Below are 26,097 nucleotides of genomic sequence, written 5' to 3'. Positions count from 1 at the left end.
TTGTTGTTGTATGGTCTGAGAACTTTCACGTTTCATCGAGTCATTGTTAATCAACTGCTGACTGAAACGATTCGCGTGGTTCCCTTACACATTTTACTTTTTAAATTCTTTTTTCCTCAATCTCCCTACCAAATCGCTGTTCATACGAATTTTAATTACTCGCGAACGTATTCGTGTAATATTTGTCGATTTAAATAGGTCGATTCGGCCATGTGATCATCACGTCCAAGGATGGAAACGATAATCTGCTGAGAACAGCAGTGTTCGACGAACTCAGACAGCTGGACAAGATGATCAGGAACACGAAAGCTACCTACGAAGGGGAGGAGTTCAGTTATAGTCAGATTTGTGCCAAATGGTTGGACACTTGCTTCAACAACGACATTCTGGACCTACATCATGTCATAGAGTAAGTATATTGCTAGAATCGTGGCATTGTTAATTATTAATTTCATTAAGCAACAGATTTTTACGTATTTTTAACATGCCAGAAAGATCTACAATGTTCTAAGAAAATGTTGAACCTAAAATTGAAACGGAAAATTATCTACACTAATAACAATTGTTCATACTTTATACAAGCTCGAGATATTTTTTAAATCAGGAAGATACAATCGCATACTTTGTCATCTTTCGTGAAAAACAATATTTAAAAGAATATTTTTAAGACTGATCCGTGTGTTTGAGGGTCTAAGTAGTCGGTAGCACTTTGCAGGGATGTGGAAAAGAGGGAGCTGAACCTGACGTTCCCTGTGACATTGAACCCCATCACTTGGGACATTCACCTGTTACCAGTCTATTTTGGAGGTAGCGTGATCAACGAGGACCTGATCATCGAGTCTGTACCCTCCATGCAGCTGGCCTACTTTCTCACAGCTGACAATGCTCGCCAGGATGCGATGTAAGTTCCTGTCCAAGCTTCTACGTTACATACGTACTCACTTGCTACTGTTAAATATATTACAAACATTTTAAAACTGTAGAAGAGAACGTAAGAAATTGGCAAAATCGCGAGCGTACGAAATACTCTAATCTTATGATTCACACTGTATATTTAAAATCCTTTGCATCTTGAAAATAGCGGAGCAGCCTGGGAAGAAGCGTTTCTAGAGACGCTGAGGCAAGTGGAGGAGGACAACGTGTTCAAGCACATCGCTACCGCCAGGTTCGCTTCTAGGACCTTGGAACTGGAGCTGGAGGAGAACACCAAGACCATAGTACCTTATTTCTCGAGCACGTTTATCCTAATGGCTCTGTTCTCTGTGGTGACGTGCATGATGACCGATTGGGTACGCAGCAAGCCCTGGTTGGGACTTCTTGGAAACGTCTCTGCGGCAATGGCCACTGTGGCGGCGTTTGGTCTCTGCATATACCTGGGTGTCGACTTCATCGGGTTGAATCTGGCTGCACCGTTCCTCATGATCGGTGAGTGGACGCGAATATGGCTCGCCCTAAGGCAAAGTAGCGATATAATATAAGATCATAAATTTGATAAAATGTAGGAGACAGATATTTTAGATTTGAAGCTCTCGTGATGATCGATGGATGTCATGCTCTTGACTTTTACGAAGACGATTGTATTATGAGTGGTATTCTTGCGTTAACGCTTCGCGAACGTTACAGTTCGCTTCTTCAGGGTACACCTAAACATTGAATTTCCGGAGTGAAAGTGTAAGAGGAACGAAATATTAGGTGGTTCCATAAGTTACGCAGTTGCTTTATTTATATTTATTTACTATTTATTATATTCTATATTATATTAATTTATTTACATACTCTTACATAGCTCTCATCTAACGACAGTTTGTTTTCTTATATTGGACAAACAGAAAAATGTATCAGTTGTGTAACGTTTGATCTATGATAAAAAATTTCTCTACCACTTTTGTCAAATTATGTATTCAAATTTCCGCTAACGTAATAATGGCTATGTTATTCCTTTTAGACTCAGCTGTTGAAAAATATTGCATTATTTACCGAATGTCCTGATAATTCAATACACGAAGCGTTAAAGAAAGAAGCGCGTAACTTTCCTCTGCTAGGATGGAGCAAGATCATAGAATGGTACTTGATTAGTATTCTTTGGATGTAGATACATCGGCAGATGAATATATAGAATTCTGACAAAAGAGTAACGTTTCGCTCTTTATTGGCGTTCGGTGCTCTTTCGTTTGCGATACAAGCTGTCTAATGTAGGTTAAATAGATTCTATGTCATAGCGGTTCGCATAATACTGAGAAAATTACGATAGCACCTAGAACGCCAAGAATAGCCAACTCGAGCCCTATAGAATTCTTAATCGGATCAAAAAAGTCGCGACTTATGTTCGTTGTAATTTGAATTTGCCAGATTGTCGGAAGAACTGCAATCTTAATGTTATACGGAGTGAATGATTCATGAGCGACTCATTGTTGTGCGAATTCTCAGAATAATAAGTGCGAATGAAACCACAGCTCAATGTGACTCACATACTCTTCATGATGACATAGTATCGATCCCGGAAATGGCAGACGAACTTTGAACTTTTTGGATACTTTGGATACTTTCGAGTATTTGTGATACCTTTGGGTACTTTTGAATACTTCTGATGCTTTTCGATACCTTCTAACTTCTTTGATTACTTATAACATATTTTTATATTTATAATATTACGGATACTTTTGATACTTGCGAATGCTTTGGACACTAGCGAATACTTTGGACACTAGCGAATACTTTGGACACTAGCGAATACTCTGGACACTAGCGAATACTCTGGACACTAGCGAATACTCTGGACACTAGCGAATACTCTGGATATTTTTGAATACTCTGGATATTTTTGAATACTCTGGATATTTTTGAATACTCTGGATATTTTTGAATACTCTGGATATTTTTGAATACTCTGGATATTTTTGAATACTCTGGATATTTTTGAATACTCTGGATATTTTTGAATACTCTGGATATTTTTGAATACTCTGGATATTTTTGAATACTCTGGATATTTTTGAATACTCTGGATATTTTTGAATACTCTGGATATTTTTGAATACTCTGGATATTTTTGAATACTCTGGATATTTTTGAATACTCTGGATATTTTTGAATACTCTGGATATTTTTGAATACTCTGGATATTTTTGAATACTCTGGATATTTTTGAATACTCTGGATATTTTTGAATACTCTGGATATTTTTGAATACTCTGGATATTTTTGAATACTCTGGATATTTTTGAATACTCTGGATATTTTTGAATACTCTGGATATTTTTGAATACTCTGAATATTTTTGAATACTCTGGATATTTTTGAATGCTATATTTTCAATATTTTCGTATACTTTGGTCATTTTTGAATACTTGGATAGTTTACGAGAACTATGCTTTGGATATTTTATATATTTTTTCCCATATTAAATGGATCCTACGGATTTTGTATGTTTACATTTCCAATAAGAATTGGCGTTCTGGTAATTCGAAAAGAAAGAAGAAAGATTTCTCAATGATCCGGTCGGACGTGTGCAATGATCGTGGTTGCCTGGTGGCTGGTGCATACGAGCGTAACGACGGAAGGGAAAAGTCGCGACAGCGGCTTCCGCTTTTCACGCAAATCACCCGGTGCCCGCCGATTCCAGCCTGTTTCCCTGATCTGTGGCCAGCCGATCGAATCGGGGAGGGCTGTTAAACAGTGTTTTGCAACAATTTCGTCAATGATCATTGCGTTACGACTCGGTTGCTTTCCCCAGTATACACAATCTTTGATTAATTGTAATTACGCCTGTTGTTGTTGATTCTTTCGATTAATCCGACGTTCTTTTTAATCCACCAGATAAATATTTCTCATAGCAATCAGTATAATAATGGAAACACTTGTACAACGGCTGGTATTGTTTAATGAACTGGTGAAAAACAAATGCAGCTTACGTAACGAGTACATTTCTATCGACCTCTCAATTTTAACTTTACTTTCGCTCAACTGTTGAAAAGGAATATTTTAATATAAAGCAAGTAAGAATGGAAGGAACTTACCAAGCACAGCTAAGGATGTAATTGCCAAAACAAACGATGTATTTGGTTGGAATATTACGATAAGCGATGGAAATTTACTATGTTCCACTCCTTAAATATATGTGTCGCGTTCAATCGGCCAGTAACTCACTGAAATGCAATGTTAAACGCAATGAGGTGAGCACGAAACGACAGAAGCATGAATTTCCGACAGAAATTCATCGAACGAAAGATGGTTCGATGGAAAAGTTTGGATGGTAACGCGGGAAATGGTGTGGAAATTGGTCGTCCTTGCTTGAAATTGAATAAATGCGTTTATTAGCGGTTATAAATCGTCGTCCAAATGTAGACAGGCTGAATCACGAATAAGCCAGCCATTCTGATTCACTCGACGCATTAACTGCCGCCTTGTTATCACGCTAATGGCACTGTGGTCGTTTTTATACCGACCGAAGGGGTGTTTGCGCCGACAAATCGCTCCCACAATGACTCAGCTGTGTCACATTGTATCTTCTTTTCTTTTTCTTCTCTCTCGTTCATATTAATTTACAACCAAGCGGCCTGACGCTACTTCCAATTAATCGAACTGATCGATCGGATTGTTTGCAGGTATCGGAATCGACGACACGTTCGTCATGTTGGCGGCCTGGAGACGAACCAGTATAATGAAACCGGTGCCTGAAAGAATGGCTGCGACTCTCAGCGAAGCTGCTGTCTCCATCACTATCACTTCGCTCACTGACATGATATCTTTTTTCATTGGCATTCTCTCGCCTTTCCCCTCGGTTCAGATCTTCTGTATTTATTCAGGTTCGTAGCACGCGATTTATCTAAACGCCAATAACTCCAAGGTTAAATGGATGATCTGTTACTTTGTTTGCCTCAGGATTCGCCGTGGTCTTCACCTTTGTCTTCCACCTGACCTTCTTCACGGGTTGCGTAGCCATTAGCGGTTACTGCGAGCAGAAGAACCTGCACAGCGTATTGTGTTGCAAGGTGCAGCCTCTGTCCAAATCCTGTAAGTCTCTGTTGCTCATATTTCTCTTTGTTCGAACGTGTTAACTTGCAAAGTAATACCCTGATCTCTACGTTCCGCGACCTCTAGCGCGATGATGGCCGAAAGAAAGCTTAACACGTTGATTGCCACAGCAAAGTTTCCGGTAGGGCCGCGTCATCCGTATTCGGGTGACGCTTATTTGACTACTTGCCAAGGATCATCGTAGGTATTTGAGAAGATATTCTAGAGGAAATAATAAAACTACTGAATTGTTATAAAAGTAATACGAAAATGGTTTATTAAAAAAACTATTTACTCGCATTATTAAAATAGCAGAGAACGCTTGGTACTGCGGCACGCGTGGCCTGACGGAGATTTCGGTGAAAACACGCGTGGCAGTCAACGTGTTAAAAGGTTAAAGGAGGAAGAAACCAGGGCCACGTTTATACTTCTGGAAGCTCTAGACGCGCAACGCGGTTCTTAAACGTGGCCAAACAGGGAGCGAGATGTCAGCTTCTTGCTCCTAACGCGTCTCACGGTAAATGCAGCTCTGGAAAAAACGCTGTAATTTTGCAAAACTGAATTATAATATAATAGACGAGCGTTGGTAGAGACAAAATGTTTAACCGCGAAGTTTACTTATACTCGAATATTAGTTTTAAACTTTCTTCTATCCACAACTGAAGACTGATTCTGAGAAGAATGTCTAATCCGAAATTTCTAATTTCAAATAAAAAAAGAAAAAAAAAGAAGGAAAGAAAGAAGCAAGCGAAACTGGTCGAATGAGATTCAGGACTAACATTCGAAGAAGCTGCGACGCTGTGAGAGCGAGAAATGGAGCTGCAAATGGATACACACGCATTTTCTTGTTACGTAACCACTGAAGAATCCGCGGTGGTCGGTAAAAGTAAGAGTTCGACGATCGTTTGCGACTTATTTCGGTTACTACATCCGATGTAACCATCCTGTTTACTTACACGTGCTCGGCGATGGTAACAGGGATCGTTAAATCGCCAAAGAAGACGTTACCCGGAATACTTTCACGGGCAAAGCCTCGTCGAACGTATCATTCGTTGGTTTTATTTGAACTTTCATTTATTTGCCGCTTGCCGCGGAACTTTCTATGCTAAGCAGCGGCCGGCCGGACCCCGGACTCTTGGGGCCATTACACCAACGCTGCTTTATTCTTATTTCCATTCTACGAAAGGCGACCGTTCTAAAAATTCTCTTAGAACAGACCTTTCTTTTCTTTTAACTAAAATCTTCTCGCGAATACCGTTTGATCGTGAAAAGTTGGTACATGATCAGTGCGAGAGAAAGGTCGTTGTAAATCGCCGGCGATTTCGATCGTGAAAGCCGGAAGATCCTGACCAACCGTCGTCGAGTCTCTAAAATCATTTAGAAATTGTAGCTCGATGCACCGGCAAGTCCCTTGCTATCCCTTGCACCGGTTACGAATCGACAAATCACTTTAGAAATAGCGTGTAGCTGTAATTGGCAAAATTGGAAATCGATCGTCTTGTGATCCGAATCGAGTTACTTCGTCTGTGTACTCCCTTTGGTTCTTGTCAATTCGATGAGAAACCGACGAGACGCCAGATGTCCGGTGGTAGCCGCCGGTTACGCGAGAAATGCGTACCTACCAGGTTACGTTAGACCGTCGCTAATTCGTTAGATCACCGCTGCGTTATGTAACCTCGTCACTTTCTCCCGAGGCATTGTCAACAGTTATAAACAATACCGTCTTGCATATTTTTGCACGATCTGCGTTTTGCATATTCCAGTTTTCCCCTTTTCTTGCCGCTTTCGATGGTTTGTGAAAAGCGGCAAACGGTATTTGCTCATTTCCGCGATCACTCGTGCACCATCGGCTGGAAAACGCGGTGAAAGTGCCATTTCAAGGTGGTTACACGCACCATCGACGCAAATATAATTTACACGGCGAACGTTGCTTTTATCTTCACGCGTGGCTAGGTCTCAAAGGTTTAAGGTCGTTGGAATTTATCATTAATAATTGGTATCGTGACTCGATCGAGTAGAATTGGTAATCAATCGGTAAGCAAGAAAGGTGGCGGACTCGCGTGGTCAACGCATCTTGGAAATCGATTGTCCCGATCAGGAACGCGTGCTCGGCGTATTAATGCGACTCTTTGTATATCATAATGTTCATTGTCGTTTTGGCGCGTGACATTGTACCGTCGTTCTCCTCTGGCTTTGTTCCCGCTAAACAATGACTCCGTACATTCTTTTTCTCACAATGTGTACGGGATTCATAGTAGAAGACAATGCAACAGATTCTCGTGAAAAGAGCGATCGCGTGATATACCACAACCACCCCTTTCCACTTGAATCAGCGAACTAACGACGAACGAATGTTATTTTGTTTTTCAGCGAACAGATCCTGGCTCTATAGAGCACTGTGCAGTGGAGGGGTAGATCCGGACGATCCATACAACCCCATCGATAACCCGGAGCACGGCTGCATGAGTTGGTTCAGGGATTATCTGGCTGTCGCGCTGAATTGCAGACCCGTCAAGGTCATCGTCATCCTGATATTCGCCTGTTACCTTGCTGGCGCTCTTTACGGCCTGACGACTCTTCAGGAGGGCTTGGACCGTCGCAAGCTCTCCAAGAACGACTCCTACTCGATCACTTTCTACGACCGGCAGGACTACTACTTCCGGGAATTTCCGTATAGAATACAGGTAGATAGAATACAGGCGATTGTTATCTGAAAAGTAGCAGATTCTGGCGCAGATTCGCGATTTTTGTCATTTTTGAGGCACGCAGTATCGTACTATTTTGACACAGAGACATTGTCTTATTTGTTTTCTACTATATCGACGAATAGGAATAACGAAAACATACAGGTCCAGCGTGAATGTCCTGAATATTGAGATATAATAGATTTGAATAATAAATTTAAATAATAATAAGATAATAAAATATAATGTATCTTTAGTATTAGCTGTAGTATTTTACGTTGTAACAAGAAAAGGTTGAAAATCGTTGGTTTGGCTAGGTGTTTGTTTGGGATTCGTTTTTTAATCGAAGAGATTTTTGAGGGCAGAGAAGGAGAAAGTGTTTCTAGCCAAGAGGTCCAGGAACCGCGACAAACCTCCGAAGATTCATCAACCCGCGAGTAACTCGCTACACGCAATTATGTCACGTGGGTAGCTTTCTCTCGGCTTCACTGCGTCGAAGAAAAGTGACTGGCGTTGCGTCACACGGTGCTGTCGCGATTTTTCTGGTTCAATCCAGAGGACGTTTGCTAGAACGTCGAGAGTGCCGCATTCTCTGCTCCGGAACCCCGTAATTGCTAGTTTCTGGCGAACTAGGCGTGGCTGGAAGACACTTAATTGCCGTCCGGGCTATAGGAGGACTTTCAAGTTCATAGAAACCGCTCTTCATAATTTCATACCTCATTCCGCGTGTTCAATATCTTTAGATCGCGAGTAAATGGCGAGCAAAAGACGAAGGAAGTTTCCTGGTCTGAAATTAAATAATTCCGCCGATATTCGCTGACGAGTTTCATGAACCAGTTGTTGCGAGGCTCTATAAAGACTTTTGTCACTTTTGTTTCAGGTTGTAGTGAGCGGAAAATACGACTACAGCGATCCGGTGATTCAAGCGCAAATGGAAAATCTGACCAGGTCCCTGGAAGCCAGCAAGTACATCAGCAGCGCTCCCATATACACGGAGAGCTGGCTCAGAAGCTTCCTCAGCTACGCCAATAACAGCGCCACCGACGTGGAAATCAAGGACGAGAAAACTTTCATCAAAGCGTTGAAAGACACTTGGCTGTCTCCCAAAACTAGCTTCTCTCTGGACGTGAAGTTTGACCAGGCCGAAGAGCACATCATCGCCAGTAGATTTCTGATCCAGGCGGTGAACGTCAGTGGAACTAACCAAGAGAAAGACATGGTGAAAGAACTGCGTCGGATTTGCGCCCAGTCTTCGTTGAACGCCAGCGTCTTCCACCCTTACTTCGTGTTCTTCGATCAGTTCGAGTTGGTCAAGCCTACCAGCATCCAGTGCATGGTCTTCGGCGCCCTCATAATGATGCTCATCAGCTTCATCTTCATCCCCAACGTCCTGTGCTGCCTCTGGGTAGCCTTCTGTATTATCTCGATCGAGTTAGGCGTGGCCGGGTACATGGCTCTGTGGGACGTGAACCTGGATAGCATATCCATGATCAATCTCATCATGTGTATAGGCTTCAGCGTCGACTTCACCGCTCACATCTGCTACGCCTACATGAGCTCGAAACAAAAGACTGCGGAGGACAGAGTGAAGGAAAGCTTGTACAGTCTCGGTCTTCCGATAGTGCAAGGAGCCACTTCAACGATCCTCGGTCTCATAGCTTTAGTGCTTGCAGGTACCTACATCTTCATGGTGTTCTTCAAGATGGTGTTCCTGGTGATATTCATAGGAGCCATGCACGGCATGTTCCTGCTACCCGTTCTGCTCTCTCTGTTCGGTCCGTCGTCCTACAAAGACGAGAAAACCGACTCGGACAAGGCTCAACAGCGGAAGGTGCCGGAAAAGGATATGAATTGCAAACTCCAGCAGCCTTACGTGATCCCACACCCGACTCTCACTTACTATCATTCTTCTGCACCCGCGAAAAGTCTGCAGGACAGTCCCGCCACCAGTCTAGCCGCTTTCGAAGACAGGGATCCTGGTCTGGGCACCAGCGAGGACAGCAACTCTACGGAAAGTGGCTCCTCCCAAAGTAGAAGAAGGGAAGGCCAGCTGGAACCAGAGAACCAAAGGCGGCACGACGTCTGGAGAAGGTCCATAGGCGTTCTCTATGGCACGTCTCAGTTTCAGACCTCTTCACCGTCAGCTACTCCTTTTCCAGATTATTCTGCCACGACCCCAGAGACTCAGAACGATCAGGAGCGACGAGCAACCAGGACGGTATCTTACCTGGGTCCCTATACACCTCACAGGCCGGCCAATCAGCTGCACAGAGATCACAGGAGAAGTAGATCGTACCATAATCTGCATCACTCGTCGAGGTACCTGACTGACCCGCGTTATCCTTGAGTACGAAGAAGCGGAGAACGAGTGTAACTTGTGCACGGCTTGCAGAGGGAAATCCAATTTTTCTGTCGTGTGACGGTCGTCGAAAATACGGTTCACGTTGTTTGAGAATTTCTCTTGGAACCTGGCAATCAGGCTTGAAAGACTTGCTCGTGGCTGTAGATACAAATCGGTGGCTGGAAGAGCAGCGAATATGCTTTCTTCCCCGGAGCAGTATATTTAACAAGAAGGAAAGAAAGAAAGAAAGAAAGAAAGAAAGAAAGAAATCTTCTCAGGAACGTCTCTGCAAGTCGTGTTCGTCTTAGAAAGGAGACTCGAGTGTAGACTCGTAAGTAAGTAAAATAAGCAAAGAGACTCGTTTTTCAAGTGTGAGCTCTAGGATACTGTCAGAGGAACTGTATGGTAGAAAAATAGCACCTTCTAAGATCGAATTACGTCAGCCGGTATTTTTAAACAGTCTTTTTTCCCGTGATTATTTTATTAGAAGAAACGAAAGATAGACTGACCGTGGTCGAGCTTTGAAAATCCGGGCTGACGTTGATCGAAGCAGCGAATTTGATACGTTTTTACCTTGAGCCGAATGCATGATAACGAATTCCTTCTCCGATACTAGTTCGACCACAGTCTTTTATTTAGACTAGTAGCTTCTAGCTGTACCAGCAGGCAACGGTAGTTACCGTGCACGAGTCAGTGGAGGATCGTGGGAAACGACGAAAGTGGTCTTCCACGATCTACAGTTAGAATATAATAACGAATCTGCTCAATGGAAATCAAAACCAAAATGCAATAGCAGGGAGAGTCAATTTTTCAAGCAAAAGATTCGAAGAACCATCGATCGTGCCTTACCATGAAATGTGTTCTCGATAAAGAAGAAAGGAAAAGAAGAAATTGCAAAGTAGCTTACGACGTTTCACGGCCGTGTCACGGCGAAACGAAATCAAACGGAATCGTGGAAATTTTTTAGTTCGATCGAGAAACGAACCGAGGCCGATTCTCCTCCGGTGTTTCTCTTTTTTATAATTCTATCACGCCGCTGATTTCAAATGTGTGACACGTACGTGGAGTACGACTGCGAGTCAACTTGTATTGTATTTGCGATTTTTACTGGGAACTCTGCTCTTCTTATTTTAGCAAATTTTTTATAGCGATTCAAGAAAACTAATCTTGAAAAATTAATTGTCGACTTTGTTGAAAAAAAGGAAAAAAAAAAAAAACTATTATATATATTATGTATTATTTAAGACAGAAAAGGGTATTACGGAAGAGATATAATTTACGAGCGAAGATGTTAAAGAAAAGCGAGAGAAAGTTCCGAAAGAGAAATACGTTCGACAACGACGATTTATTCCAAAGGAAATATATTCTTCCGTGATTTTTAATGGATGAAATAAACGATACATGCTGCGTGTTCGGCACAATTCTTTCTGTATAGCACAAACGAGTATGCGTGTTGGTGAATGAGAGAGTGCAGCGAATATTATGCATTGTCATAGACTGGCAGCTGCCATTGAGAAACTTCTTGTAAGCGAAATATATTCTGGTAATGATTTCCTGATGGTTGTTTCCCGGAACCGTGTTCTCGTCCTTCCTTTTCCATGCAAAATACTTGAGGAAGAGGGAGACCTTTTACGAAGCTCGGGATGCCCAACTAACTTGTTAAAAAAAGAATCACCAGATCCTATGAATACGTAAAAAGTTCGCTTTAAATCTTGTCTTATCTTTCAACGAATAAACAATGCTACAGAGAAGTTGCAGACAATTTACCGTGAGCATGGAACAGAACCTCCGGAACGACTTATCCTTCGCTTCTTTACCCACAACACAACCTTTCACCGAGCGACTTGCTAGCAGTCGATGTTACTGAGTCAGCAGACGCTTATCCCACGCGAACATAGATTCTACACAGACAGCCGATACAATAGGTTGCTGCAACCTTTAACCAAAATCACAAATGGCACTTCGAAATGGAAAATTTTGAAAAAAAATCTATATTTTCCCTTTTTCCATTACGGATGCGGTCGCATGATTTTGCACGTAGAGAGAAACGTAAAGTGGAAGGAACGTGCACGAGGCTAGGAAGATAGCTGGCTGAAGGAAGAATCCCTGTCCCTAGGTATTCTTTTATTTGCTCCGGCGAGTTCGGCCATGCATGAAACACCGAGCTTAAAGTCGACTTGCCCCTTTTGGGATATTGCATTCACGACGTCTCGGATAGCAGGCGATTTTCAAAGGTTTCCATCGGAACAGAGATTACCTCGGGATTCCTGTACGCGCGAAGGAACGCTGCTATCGAGACACAGTGAATCGCTGTCCGAAGGAACAGCAATGTTTACGAGGCCAGAAAATTTCTCCAGACTGCGCAGTGCACACGCTCTTGAAACTGTCGTGATATTCGACACGGGACGTCGCACATTTTTCTCAAATTCGAAGCAGTTACTGGGTGGAGAATATCGCTGAGTATCCACCTTTTCACGAAAAGGAGAAAATAGAGGATTTTTGTATCTCTTCAGGTATCTGAAATTTTAATAACCTTTCTAACAAGCATAATTTTATAGGTGCTGAGGTGTAGAAGCAGGATCATTCACGACGAACGTAATGGGAAAGTTGTGAAAAATGTAGAAGCAATGAGGAAAAAATTAACAGTGTCACGAGATACGTTCGAGATGTTCCATCTTGTTTTAGAAATGAGCTGAGGAAGAAATGATACAATTAGTAACAGGATTATTTCAGGAAATATTAGCTTGTTCGAAAGGTTTCTGTCGTTTTGTAAGGAAATAATAGATTCAGGATATTTTTCTCATTTATATTATTTTATTGAATCATGTATGATCCATTTTGTTCTATCGGAATTAATAATATTAATAGTATAATAATATATGATTATCGAATAATAATGTAATAAAATTAAATAATATAAAAGAAAAAAATATTGCTCATCTGTTATTTCCTTATGAAGCGAAAGAAACTTTCCGGACGACCTGGTATTTGTATCGCGAAACCTCACCTTAATTTGTCCTGTTTTATCGTTGTCAGTTAGCAATTTGAGCAACATGTTTTCACGTACTATATAAATATCGACCTGCCTCGACAAGATAGTCTTTGAATTATTGCATTTCATGCGTTTGTTTCAAAGTTACGATCGTTCCAAATCAGAAAGTTTCAATTCTCAATCTTCAATTTTTTACATTTTGTACAATTTTCCCATTACATTTGCCACGAATGATCGTACTCTTACAATTCGTCAGGACTTACGGAGCGACGTCTTATTAGAATTCTAGTGGCAAATACAAATTTGCCAGTTTTTCACCGTCTATCTTTCTCTATTAATCCTTCTGAAATCGATGTTTACATTTTTGCTGCCGTGTGCCAGTGGAATTGTTCCATACTGCGGAATCGTTTTAAACGTTTTATCCTGTTATCTCGCCAGGATAACAGTCCCATCCATCGAACGCAATATCCTCCGATAGAGCAATTTGCTGTCAGAGAAAATAGGGAACGTTGGCAGGAAAACGTCTCGTGAAGTGGCAACTGTTATTTTTTTGGCAACAATGCATTAACATACTGTTGGAAAGTAAAAGGAGAAGAAATCGAGACGTTGGAAATGCTCTACGATTCGTTCGTGGCCAACGTTGTCTCGTTAATCGTCTCGTTCGATTAGTTTTACAATCTATTATTGGCCAGGTCCATTTCGATGACAGACGCAAGAGGTGTTCCGGATTTCAATTAAATCTCGCGTGTCGGTGGTTCTATACGAGGAATGAACGTACACAGTAACTTTTAGCCGCAGTTGACTAATCACAGTTGTGGCAAAAATACATTCAGAGTTGAAAAATCACACGTCGTTGCACAGTTACGGATATCGATTCAGCCAACTCACTGATTTAATATCACTGACATTTAATGTTCAGGTTCGTTAGCGATAACAGTTCGTATCAGTTAAGTTAACTTTTGTTTTTCCCAAAGAACCGCATTAACCAGTTAGCTGATGCGACTTCCTTGAAAAGCGTGTATCTAAAGTGTGTCGCGAAATATAAGCGACGACGAGTATACTCGTCGAACATAGACGCATGTCTAAATATAGTTATAACATAGAATCAAGTAGTAACGAAACGATTGTTTTATTTGTTCATTTTATTACTCCGATTTACCGCGATTGCTACATTGCAATTTAAACAACAAGTTGTAACTACCTTTTACGCATGACGAGTATACTCGTCATAATATAAAATATTGTTGTTCGTTCATGACGAGTATACTGCGATTTATTGCACCTATTAAATTCTAATTTATGCAGCAAATTTAAATACCTTTTTCCGCATGACGAGTATACTCGTCGTAATATAAAATATTGTTGTTCGTTCATAACGAGTATACTGCGATTTATTGCAGTTATTAAATTGTAATTTATACAGCAAATTTAAGTACTTTTTACACATGACGTGTATACTCGTCATGATATAAAATATGGCGCGACGAGTGACGAGTATACTGAAATTCATTGCAGTTATTAAATTGCAATTTAAACAGCAAATTGTAACTATCTTTTACGCATGACGAGTATACTAACACGAAATATTGCCATTTTCTCGTGACGAATATGCTCGTCAAAAATAGCTAACTGGTTAAATGTCACCAGTTACGGAAGATTCAGTTGTTTTATGCATTTTGTGCTGTCAGACAGCATCTGGACCTAACTTACTCGCGCAGATGTCAAGAATTCAGCTAGATCCTGTCTAGTTGCTTTTATTATGAGAGCAAAGTTATCTATTCACAGCGTACGATGTGGTAATCAGGTACTGTTAACTATAATTACTATCACTATGTGGCGCAAGTGTCTCGATGTAATTTCGCCGTCCTCTAACCATCGATCGGACAAATTGATTTGCTTCCACCTGCACGACTAACATCCTCGTAATCCATTCCTATTGCAGCCACCTCCTGATATCATTGAACGAACATCATTCTACAGCGTAGCAGCCAACAACATCACGCAAATGTCGACAACGTTTATCGGACATAGGACGTCCAATCAAACCTGTATTCATGAAATGTCGTTGGTCTCTGGGTTCGCAACTTCCTATCGCAGCGTACCGCGCACAGGTTTCTCCCCCTTTTTTATTTTTTTTTATTTCCTTCGAATTCCATGTTCTCGCAGTTCATGTTCTCATAATTTCCAGTTGGATCACGATATGCAACTTGTTACCACCGAAAAGCCCAAAAATAGAGAAAAAGAAAGAAAGAGAGAGAGAGATAGCTTAGAAAATATTCATCAAATTCCCAGAAAAAGGAGCTCTTACTTCGCTTCCGTCTTGTTTCAAGCTACACCGTGAGGAATATTGAATAAATTAGCATATCGACGAGGAGAGAGCCAGGTACCTTCGTGTTGCACCATATACTCACACATACATTTAGCTTACAAACATATTCCAGCATTCATTATATAATAGAAGACTTTTGTATGAATTACGTGTGTTGTATGAATTAAACATTTTGTAATCTCATTAACGCTGTAACAACATACGATTGTGGTGATTATATCGAGCAAATTTGAAAGCAATCTGAGAATGTATTATATATAGAAGTTACAGCATTACTGTAAATATATATTTAGTCTAAGCTTAAGCGTATAACTAGTATTAAGTATACGTATTAAATAATAAGTACGAAGTATATCGAATATTCAGATCTATCGATGTAATGAATAATTAATTGACTGTTCGAATACTTTGCTGAGCTCTGTGAACGGTATGCTTGCAATAAACGAGTCGGCCACAAAAGCACCTTGATCAACTCTCCGTAAAAGAAAAACAATTACGAACATTTCTTTTTAAAATGTTCCTCGTAATTTGTCGAACATATTGGATACGTATGTATATAACGGAAAATTGATAACTTTGCGAAAAAAAACAATGGAGTTGCTCCTCGATCTGCCTTCCTGAGCGGCTCAGATATCCACAGCTTCCATGTACATTTGCAAACTTGCTTCAAACGTTACCGATACGATCATTAATTGTCACGGTGCTAATGAAATTTCAAAATGTATCCAATAACACGCACGTAATATACGCCCTATAGAAGGTGTCTACGAATGTCGCAAGTATTTTGTCAAGCCACGTAGATGAAGACAGAAGCCAGGCAACGTTGAAGAACCTGGCGAAATTCCAGGCTACGCAGGGTCTAGCGGAATTCTTCTCCCCACCTTGCAGACTAACTCGATCAGCCACTCGTTCCTCCACGAATTCCCGTCCATTTGAAGGGAATGCCGAGTTCAAAGGGTTCGATATTGTCGCTAGAGTCGCAGCTATTCTCCGTCGGAGGCTGATCTCGAGGCAGAGCAAATTATCCGGCCGCGGACTCGTCGAACGTGCACGTCGGACAGAGAATTATTAACCACGAGCTCGTCGACGGGTTATGCAACGGCGTGCCTCTCTCCAGGCCGTGAGTTATTGTCGGGAATCCTAAGGCGAGTTCCTAGCCGGGGAGGAACCTGACGAGTATCCTGACAAGCAGCCTGTTGCGTGACCTGACCGATCAATATCTGTACAGGCGCAACACCCGCAACCGCTCTTCCTATCTTCTCGACCTAACGCGTCTCGTTTCATCCCTCAGACCAGCGTGTTCCCCTTTCTTCTCTCTTTCTTCCCTCTTTTCCCCATTCTTGTTGTCGGTTCGTCTTGTTGAACGAATAGGAACGACAGACATGCTGGCGGGTCTAGCGCGTAATACCGGGGACGTGGTAGTATTAGGAAATTTGATGTCATCGTGCTTATACTGATTCAGCTCTCTGTGAGTGTGATTAAGGGAATGGAGGATAAATTGAATGATTTGTAGACTATAGGTTGTTTATGCACTTGTGGGAAATTTAAATGTGTGTACAAGAAACGAACATGATATGCAGAATTATAAAATGCATTCCTGAACAGAGAGATTAGTATGGGTCTTTAAATTGAATGATTTGTAGACTATAAGCTGTTTATGCATTTGTGAGAAATGTAAATATGTATAAGAAAAGAACATGATATGAGCAAGTATAAAATACACTTCTGAAAAGAAAGATTAGTATGGGTCTTTAAATTGAATGATTTGTAGACTATGGATGGTTTATGCTTTTGTGGGAAATTTAAATATGTGTAAGAAACGAACATGGTATGAGCAAGTATAAGATACACTTCTGAAAAAGAAAGATTAGTATGGGTCTTTAAATTGAATGATTTGTAGACTATGGATGGTTTATGCTTTTGTGGGAAATTTAAATATGTGTAAGAAACGAACATGGTATGAGCAAGTATAAGATACACTTCTGAAAAGAAAGATTAGTATGGGTCTTAAAATTGAATGATTTTTAGACTATATGTTGTTCATGCATTTGTGGGAAATCTAAATGTGTACAAGAAAGGAACATGATATGCAGAAATATGAAATACGCTAGTTGGCAAGAAGATAGAATACCCTTAAATTTAATTCTTCTCCGGTTTTTACATAATAAATGCATCCAATTTTGATACTCAAGTTACGAGCATGGAGTAGAAAGTGCTTGAAAAACTAAGACGAAGAGCGCTTTAAGTTGTGTAGAGAAGGTTCTCTATTTTCAGGGAGTTTTCCCCTCTTTGCTGCCTGAAGTACCTTTTGTATTCCTTGCTTTTGGAAAATTGTGTTGGTGCACGAGAAACTTGATTTGAAAAAAAAAAAAGAAAAAAAAAAGGAGAATTATATTATAATGAGAATCGCATGCTTCAGTATCGAAGAATTGCTCGAAGGTTGCTTTTAGTGTCTTCATTTCGAAGCAATTTGTTTGATAGCAGTTTTGAAAAATTGTCGAGGTGCTTGGAAAAATGATTGTCCGTAAGCGCAAGGTAGCGACTATCTCCATATGTCTTCTATCCATTTTTCCATTTTTCTATTTCCTTTATTTTCTCCATTCGTGTCAAGCGACGAGTAATGATGCGAAATATTTCGGTTTCATTGGAATAATGTCTCCTTTGACGCGAACGAGTTTTAATTCTCTCTTTTTCTACCAATTAATCTGAAACGAAACGAAGAACTTTAACAAATTTTCTCTCGATGCTGAGATTCAGATCTCCAGCAGTTTTTAAGCCGCAACTTACAAGTTGAAGCTCATGAAAACGTTGCTCGAATACCTTGATAATTCACGACGTTGAACAACCAAGTTGCAACAACAAATTTCTTTACAGAAAATTTCATTATGTTATTTTACCAATGATCGAATATCGAAGAATATTCGAGGCATGTTAATCTTTGGAAAAACGATTCCTCTGTCTATATTTTCAATTTAAGACGAACCTCGAAACGAACTAATCGTTACGTGGTGAAATTAATCGATCAAAGTAGTTATAGCGATGTTTCAATTATCAGCCAGAGATATTAATTACGTCATTGGCAACACACAGCTGTAACTTTTCCAGTGAATAATTTGCAATAATTATTGAGAGCCCACTGGAGCGTTACGATGGCGGTTTAGACGTGTTTGCCTTTGAGAAGCCGGAATGCTGTGTAACAGTTCCTTTTGCTTGGAAAATTGTTTATTATACGAATGATTCGGTGTACTTCATCCGCGGAGGGAAAATAATTACTTGGCTAAAGAGCTTGACCCGCTTTTTCCACGTTGACGTCAAAACTTGTATACAAATCCCGACGACCTCCGAGACTTTTCCATCCCTTCTCAACAAAAACATTCCTCATTCAGCTCTTTTTCCAGCGGAAACTTCTTTGCCCGTTGTCGAAGAAAAAAATTAGGAAGCAGCCGGAGACCGAGAACCAAATCCGAATAAATCTAATTAGATCGGACTTAATCCAGACTGATCGTTAGATGGTTGGAAAGTAGCAGGAAATTCACGACTGATATAATAAGAGACAATCAACTTCTTTTTATCAGCCAATCCCGAAAATGTATGTCTCCCTTTCAAACGATCTATAACCATGTTGCTTTCGCTCATCTTCGACCGAATTTTTTCCAATCGAATTTTCCGAAAAATTATATTTTCTTCTTTTTCCTTCTTCCTACGTGTCGCAAGAAAATATGAAAAATATCAGTACCACGGTGCGCATGATTTCTCTTTTCAATTTTACGTTAAATATCTTCTTTGAGGCGTCACAGATTCTTCTTTTAATGGTTACGATTACGAGATTCAAATATAAAAGTTCCAGCATATTATCGACAGAGTATACTTCGTCAAAATTTAATCAAAATCGCTGTAGAAATTCTGTTGAAAGTGTATGACGAAGTTGGAAAGTTTCCGATAAGAGTAGAGGAGTCTTGCGAATTCGTTTAATTTTTCAAGTTGAGTTCAGTTTAAGTTGGACTTGGATGTGGTATAGAGCGGAGTTGGGTCGGACGAGTTACTCGACGGCACGCCATTATTTTGATCACACGATCGCATTGTTATCGCGGCGACTGTGGCGTACACGGTTCTCGATGTTCGCCGAAGGAGCATGAGGGTGGAAAAGGGTAGAACGGTTGGAAAGGGGACGCCGTTGGCGCCAGGAAGGCGTCGTTTACCATAGCACCGAGGCCTGCTCTCACCAAGACGCAGCATGACTCACGAAAATCCCACGAATTTAAACGCGAGCCTCCGGTTTCCAGCCACGGCTTCCACATCGAATTTAACTAGCTACTTGTTGAGATGAAAGCAGAACCCAATACTCTCGCCAGCCACGTTTATTCGACGCCAGAACCAATTATCTTAATTGAACGACGTATTTCGACTACCTGGAAGAGTTTTTCATAAATTAAACAATTTTGAGTAAATCAGAGAGGACTTACTTCGCTTAAACTTCGCCTCTCTAATAATATTTCGCTTTCTTATTTCTGTAATAACTTTCATTTTAAACGAGACACAGAGTATTTTGGGTATTTTTGTTGATAGTTCGACTGCTTCGAATTCTTCGAATAAATTAGACAATTACACTTTGATATGTACTTCGATTCTTCAATAATATTATCGTTTCTTATTTTTATGATAATTTTCATTTTAAACAAGACACGGAGTATTTTGTGTATTTTTGTTGAAAGTTCGATTCTTTCGAATTTTTCGAATAAATTAGATAATTACACTTTGACTCGTACTTCGATTCTTCAATAATATTATCGTTTCTTGTTTCTATAACAATTTTTATTTTAAACAAGACATAGAGTATTTTGGGTATTTTTGTTGATAGTTCGACTGTTTCGAACCTTTCGGATAAATTAGACAATTACACTTTGACATGTACTTCGATTCTTCAATAATATTATCGTTTCTTATTTCTATAACAATTTTTATTTTAAACGAGACGCGGAGTATTTTGGGTATTTTTGTTGATAGTTCGACTGTTTCGAACCTTTCGGATAAATTAGACAATTACACTTTGACATGTACTTCGATTCTTCAATAATATTATCGTTTCTTATTTCTATAACAATTTTTATTTTAAACGAGACGCGGAGTATTTTAGGTATTTTTGTTGATAATTCGACTGTTCCGAATCTTTCGGATAAATTAGACAATTACACTTTGACATGTACTTCGATTCTTCAATAATATTATCGTTTCTTATGTCTATAACAATTTTTATTTTAAACGAGACGCGAAGTATTTTGGGTATTTTTATTGAAAGTTCGATTCTGTCGAATTCTCTGAATTTATTATACGTTCCACATTGACTGGTGCTTCGATTCTTCAATAATATTACCGTTTCTTATTTTTATGATAACTTTCATTTTAAACGAGACACAGGGTATTTTAAGTATTTTTGTTGAAAGTTGGACTGTTCCGAATTCTTCGAATAAATTAGACAATTACACTTTGACTCGTGCTTCGATTCTTCAATAATATTTCAATGACATACTTCTACGACAATTTTCACTTTAAACGAGAATGGCGAAGTATTTTAGACGTTTTTTAATAAATCAAACAAGCAATTTCCAGCGAATTAAGATGGATACTTACTACGCTGTGTCAAACTTCCTTAGAATCCTTAACAAGATTTCCAGTTTTTTATTTCTCTAACAATCTTCAATCTAAACGAGCTGGTTTTTATTCAATCAAACGAACAATGTCGATGGAAAAATAACAAATTCCAACGGTAGCTTAAACTTCGATTTCGCGATAAAATTTTTCAGTTTCTTATCAGTTCTAATTCCAAACGAGTTACAGTTACGGAATTTTCAAGGATATTTTTGACGTTCGTTTTGTTATTTCGATCGAAGGCATATTAATAAAGTAAGAACGATCGAAGCCCCGAACGGATCACGTTAGTATTCACAGGTCGTTCTACTCCAGCGAAGCGTTTCCTCCAGGATGGCTCACGTGTTTCCCCTGAATCGATTGGACGCGCCGCTCCCTGAGCTTCCATTTTTGCGCCACTTCTCCATCGCGTGTGCCTCGACATTGCCGCTCAACCCGCTAACGACGTCGACCTGCTTTGCAATCCTTCAAATTTTCCAGACATCGTGAAATTATCGATATAATTGCTCAGATTTTTATTACGATATTGCACATACCGAGAGTCTATTCAGACTCTAACGTTCGAAACAAGTCTCATAATTTCCAAGTGATTTGTCAGCTTCCTCTTACCTACCTTTAAATTTCTCAGCGCTTACAGGTAACTCACAAGCGCGTACTTTGTCGTTCATGAGCATTAGCAGTCCTCCTGCTTTCGTAATTATACATAGAAGACATATTCGTTGAAATCGTTTTAGTGAATTACCGCGATACGTCAAAAGGAATCAACGTGATAATAAATTACAGTAATTCAGTAGCGTTGCAGTGGATGGAAATGGTACGGTGAATTGTCATAATTACGCGTCTTCTAATCGAAATCCTATCGAAACGAAAAATAAGATGTGTTAGACAAGACATTGCTAAATGTTCATTCGAAATCTCGATCTGTTTCGTACAATCATCGTTATAAGAGATAACGTCGAAATTGATGGAAACGATGACTGAAAGAAAGACATACGTTATATGGGTAAAAAGTATTCTGTTACGTAAAATTGACGAATTATTGTCGCATAATGTTAGAAGAAAACATTATAGTCTAGCGTCTTAAATGGCGTAAGAATTGAAATGATGAAATTTGCTGAACATTTTGCCAATTTCCTAATCATCTTTCGCAGTACCAATACTCCCATCTCAAACACATTGAAATATGTCGAAATAAATTGATCATTTTCTACAACTTTTTCCTAGGGACATAATAGGCGGACTATTTTAATTTGTAACTTTTAGGAGAAAAGGTTGCTTTAAAATTACACATACGATATTTTTGTACTCTCAAGATATGCATGTAATGATGTAAAAGCGTGGGTGGGGCAGAGCCCATCCCCCTGCACCCCTGCGGTACAGCAAATCCAACCCAACCCAAGTTCTACTTTAATTTATCCAAAAGTAACTTCTGGTTGGGTCAGATTCTTTATGGGATAGGGGAGCGCACTTTTACTTCATAACACACATATACATATACATATATATTAAATATTCACCCTTAATTTAAGGGGAAATCTCAACAAATACGTAGAAGGAGATAGCAAGAACCGTGAAATCTCGAATAAGCTGGTTGTATGCGCATGTATAGGACGGTTCAGGTTGATGTTAAAACAGCCCCAAAAGGATTTCGGTGCACGATTCTTTGTCTTCAAGAAATTAATACGTTCCCTTTTATGTCTTACTTTATAAATTTTCTTCATACTACAATAAGTATTATGTCTGTTTAGAATATTCACTCTTCTGTGATTTACTTTGACAAGTTTGCCACCATTTTTATTCATTATGGCACACTGCTGCATGTCCTTACGATTTGTCGAGTGAAATTTGTAGCAGAAGCATGCAAAACGTAAGGAACTGCCGCAAGAAGAACATAATTTCTCGATTCATTTTCCTAGAGCAAAGGTAAAATCCCTTTGGCACTGTTTCGCCATCGATCCACAGCGTCGAACGCACATGCAGCCAGCTCGTTCGAGATTTCGCGGTTCCATTGCCATCTCCTTGTTAACATCGCATATTCATAGCGATAAACATATTTTTTATCTCGGAATTTAATTATTATATATATATTATATATTATGATAAAGTTAATTTCAAATGAAATTAGTGGTTACCTTATTTAGCCCTTTAACTGCCTACCACTCTTTACCTCTACTTTTTATTTCCAGTTTGTTGGTTGTACAAGCCTCGTCGACCGTTTGCTGCCCCTGGAAAATATATTAAAATCCTAATTTGCCTGGTAAAAGGAAGCCCTGAAGGGTGTAATCGGAGTCCTCGAGTGTTCCAGATTTTTCAGGGTCACCGATCCGAGGATCTAGAACGTTCCCATTGTTGGTAATATCGTCAGCGTGGCTTCGAATTGAACGTCGATAGCCGGATATGCAGGTCTGGTAGCTGGCTGTTAACGTCAGCCATTCTTTCGCAACACCGGCCAGAACAGAGGCCGGGGCCTGTTATCTCAGGCTACGTCAATTCCAATAATTGGAGGATCTTGATAACGCGGCTTGCACGTGTAGCCCGAGGCGCTGGCATTTATTAGCCGGCACTTGTCTCGATACAGCCATCCTTTCCTCCGATGTTAATTTCCTACCACCTGGTGGTAGCCTCTGATCCTCTAGATCAGCCTTCAGCATCGTCCAGATTTTCATCCTGGCGAGGATGAAACTCCTACACTGAGAAAACGACTGCGCTATCTCTCTCTCTCTCTCTCTTTTTCCTCACCTCGAAGTCACTGGATTTTCTATTTCTCCTGGATGTTGGGACCATTACTTCTGTGAAAGCAGCTTTTATTGGACCACGCAAGAACGTAGAAATATTCTTTATATCCACCGTATGGAACTCACGTAAAGGGAATAAGGATAAAACAGAAGAACCTTGCTCAAAGTACACCGGGCACACGAATGAAGTGCCTGTCTGCAGATTTAAGATCCTCAGTTTGAAATCCGCTGATCTCAGAATAGTTTTCATCCGTCAATTTCTATCCTACCGTGACTAATCGTTGGGTATGTAGCAATCATTCGCAACAGCGTTTTATATAATTTGCTTCTGTATAATCAAGATACAGTTAATAATTGTAAATTATTAGAAAAGCGTAGGATACCGTAGAGCTGATTCTACAACGAGGAGAGACATCTCGCGCTATAATTAACCATAACAGAAGATGGAAGGTTAAAGAGTATAGCAGAAAAGATTTTAATTAAAAATAGTGAAAAGGAGGGTGGTAGAGAACCTACGGGAAAGTTTCGCACCGGGCCCAGGAGAGTCGGAAGGGAGGAGGCTCGCCTACGGCGGGACATAAATTTCTCGATAATAAATGGCATTATCCAGGTTGCTCTAGCCGATCCAGAGCCCCGATCCTTGACACTGTAAACAATACGCGAGCGTAAAAGTAATAAAACGCGGCAAGGAACGAGCAGCGTGCCGAAGTAGCGCATCGGAGAGATTAGAAAAGAAGATGCTGCCCCGGAAATAAATCGGAAGGATCCTCGAGGGAATCCACGGGAGTAAGATTTTTCACCAAAACGAAAGATGAACGAGGAATTAATCGCTCTGATGGGGATATCTTCTGAGCCTTTTGGATATCTTTGGCTATGAAACGCGTGCATTTGTAAGAATGTACATTTTTATATCAGATTATATCCGATTGCTGAAATATTCGTTAAAATATTGCGACAATCAGGTCGTTGGAACATGCATTCGCGATAACTGTGGTTGTACACACATGGCGACAACAGTGATTATAGCCTCAAGGCTAATTTACACTTTGACACTTGGGACGTGCATCGCGGTTGACTCGTCCATAATGAATACGAAAGATAAAAGATACAGTGTCTGTAGCAGTTTAATGATTAAATTCATTTCATTAGTTTCCAAACTAACTACTAGCAACTGAAACAACGAGTGTCGGAATTGAGTGAATTTTAGTCGTTTGAGAAGTTAGTTTAATAAATTTTACTGTGTCGTGAACGCCTTGTTACTTGACAAACTTGGACTTTCCATCGTCGTTTCGTTACGAATAAATGATTCACTCGATAAATTTATTTCTATTTATAAAATAATATTTGCTCTGCACGAAATTTTACATTTTAGGTCATCTTTGCGAATGATCCGAAACATAAAATTTGAGTTCATCACTAACTTGGGCAACCCTTTCTTTCTCTTTGTATTTTATTTGTGGATGAATGAACCGTGATGTAATTCAAAACATAAAATTTGAGTTCATCACTAACTTGGGCAACCCTTTCTTTCTCTTTGTATTTTATTTGTGGATGAATGAACCGTGATGTAATTCAAAACATAACATTTGAGTTCATCACTAAATCGGGCAACCCTTTCTTTCTCTTTGTATTTTATTTGTGGATGAATGAACTGTGATGTAGTTCAAAACATAAAATTTGAGTTCATCGCTAACTTAAACAACTCTTTCTTTTACTTTGTATCTTTCATTGTGGATGAATGAACCGTGACGTAGTTCAAAACATAAAATTTGAGTTCATCGCTAACTTAGGCAACTCCTTTTCTTTGTATTTTGTTTGTGGATGAATGAATCGTGATGTAGTTCAAAACATAAAATTTGAGTTCATCGCTAACTTAGGCAACTCTTTCTTTTTCTTTCTATTTTTCATTGTGGATGAATGAACCGTGATACATTTAAAAATTAGGTTTATCACTGACATAGGAAACTATTCCTCTTTTATAATTTTCGTTATGAACGAATGATCCGTGATACATTTCGAAGCATAAAATTTAAATTCATCACTGACTTTGGATAGGAAGCTATTCCTTTTTTACCTATTTCTTTACGAACGAATGTTCCGTGATACAGTTGGAAGCATAAAATTGAAGTTCATCGCTAACGTAGAGAACCCTTCCTTTTTCTTTTACATCTTTCGTTGTGGATGAACGGCTCGTGATACAGTTCAGAGCATAAAATCGAAGTTCATCGCCGACTTAGGCAACTCTGTATGTCGGAAACACGATCTCGAAGGGCGTGGTGGGATGGTTAAATGGTTGGAAACGCGGTGGGAATTTACGAGACCGGTCGTCGTCGCGATGTCGTTAACACGCGAGCACG

At 39.9% G+C, this 26,097-nt stretch overlaps 1 protein-coding gene and 1 long non-coding RNA gene across 4 annotated transcripts in view; one reads left to right on the top strand and one right to left on the bottom strand.

Moving 5' to 3' along the window:
* Positions 1–11,591, top strand: part of LOC126925919 (patched domain-containing protein 3) — a 40,342-nt gene extending 28,751 nt beyond the window's left edge. Inside the window, exons 2-9 of one of the 3 annotated variants that reach the window (XM_050741931.1) lie at positions 199–409; positions 716–901; positions 1,082–1,425; positions 4,605–4,805; positions 4,882–5,013; positions 7,384–7,697; positions 8,578–9,788; positions 9,857–11,591. In XM_050741931.1, the coding sequence (XP_050597888.1) occupies positions 199–409; positions 716–901; positions 1,082–1,425; positions 4,605–4,805; positions 4,882–5,013; positions 7,384–7,697; positions 8,578–9,788; positions 9,857–9,986 (2,729 nt within the window). In that variant the 3' untranslated portion in view covers positions 9,987–11,591. Of the gene's footprint in view, positions 1–198; positions 410–705; positions 902–1,081; positions 1,426–4,604; positions 4,806–4,881; positions 5,014–7,383; positions 7,698–8,577 lie in introns of those variants that run through there. The other 2 variants (XM_050741932.1, XR_007714188.1) reach the window with 2 other exon arrangements.
* On the bottom strand, positions 1,187–4,159 carry LOC126925920 (uncharacterized). Its single transcript, XR_007714189.1, has 2 exons — positions 4,017–4,159; positions 1,187–1,451 (listed from the first exon to the last, which is right to left on the bottom strand). It is a non-coding gene; the product is annotated as an uncharacterized LOC126925920 (long non-coding RNA).
* Positions 11,592–26,097: the final 14,506 nt, after the last annotated feature.

This window comes from Bombus affinis, chromosome 16 (assembly GCF_024516045.1).
Source record: "Bombus affinis isolate iyBomAffi1 chromosome 16, iyBomAffi1.2, whole genome shotgun sequence".
Classification (NCBI taxonomy): domain Eukaryota; kingdom Metazoa; phylum Arthropoda; class Insecta; order Hymenoptera; family Apidae; genus Bombus; species Bombus affinis.
Note: the sequence above shows the minus strand (reverse complement) of the source record. Positions and strands in the feature narration are given on the sequence as shown.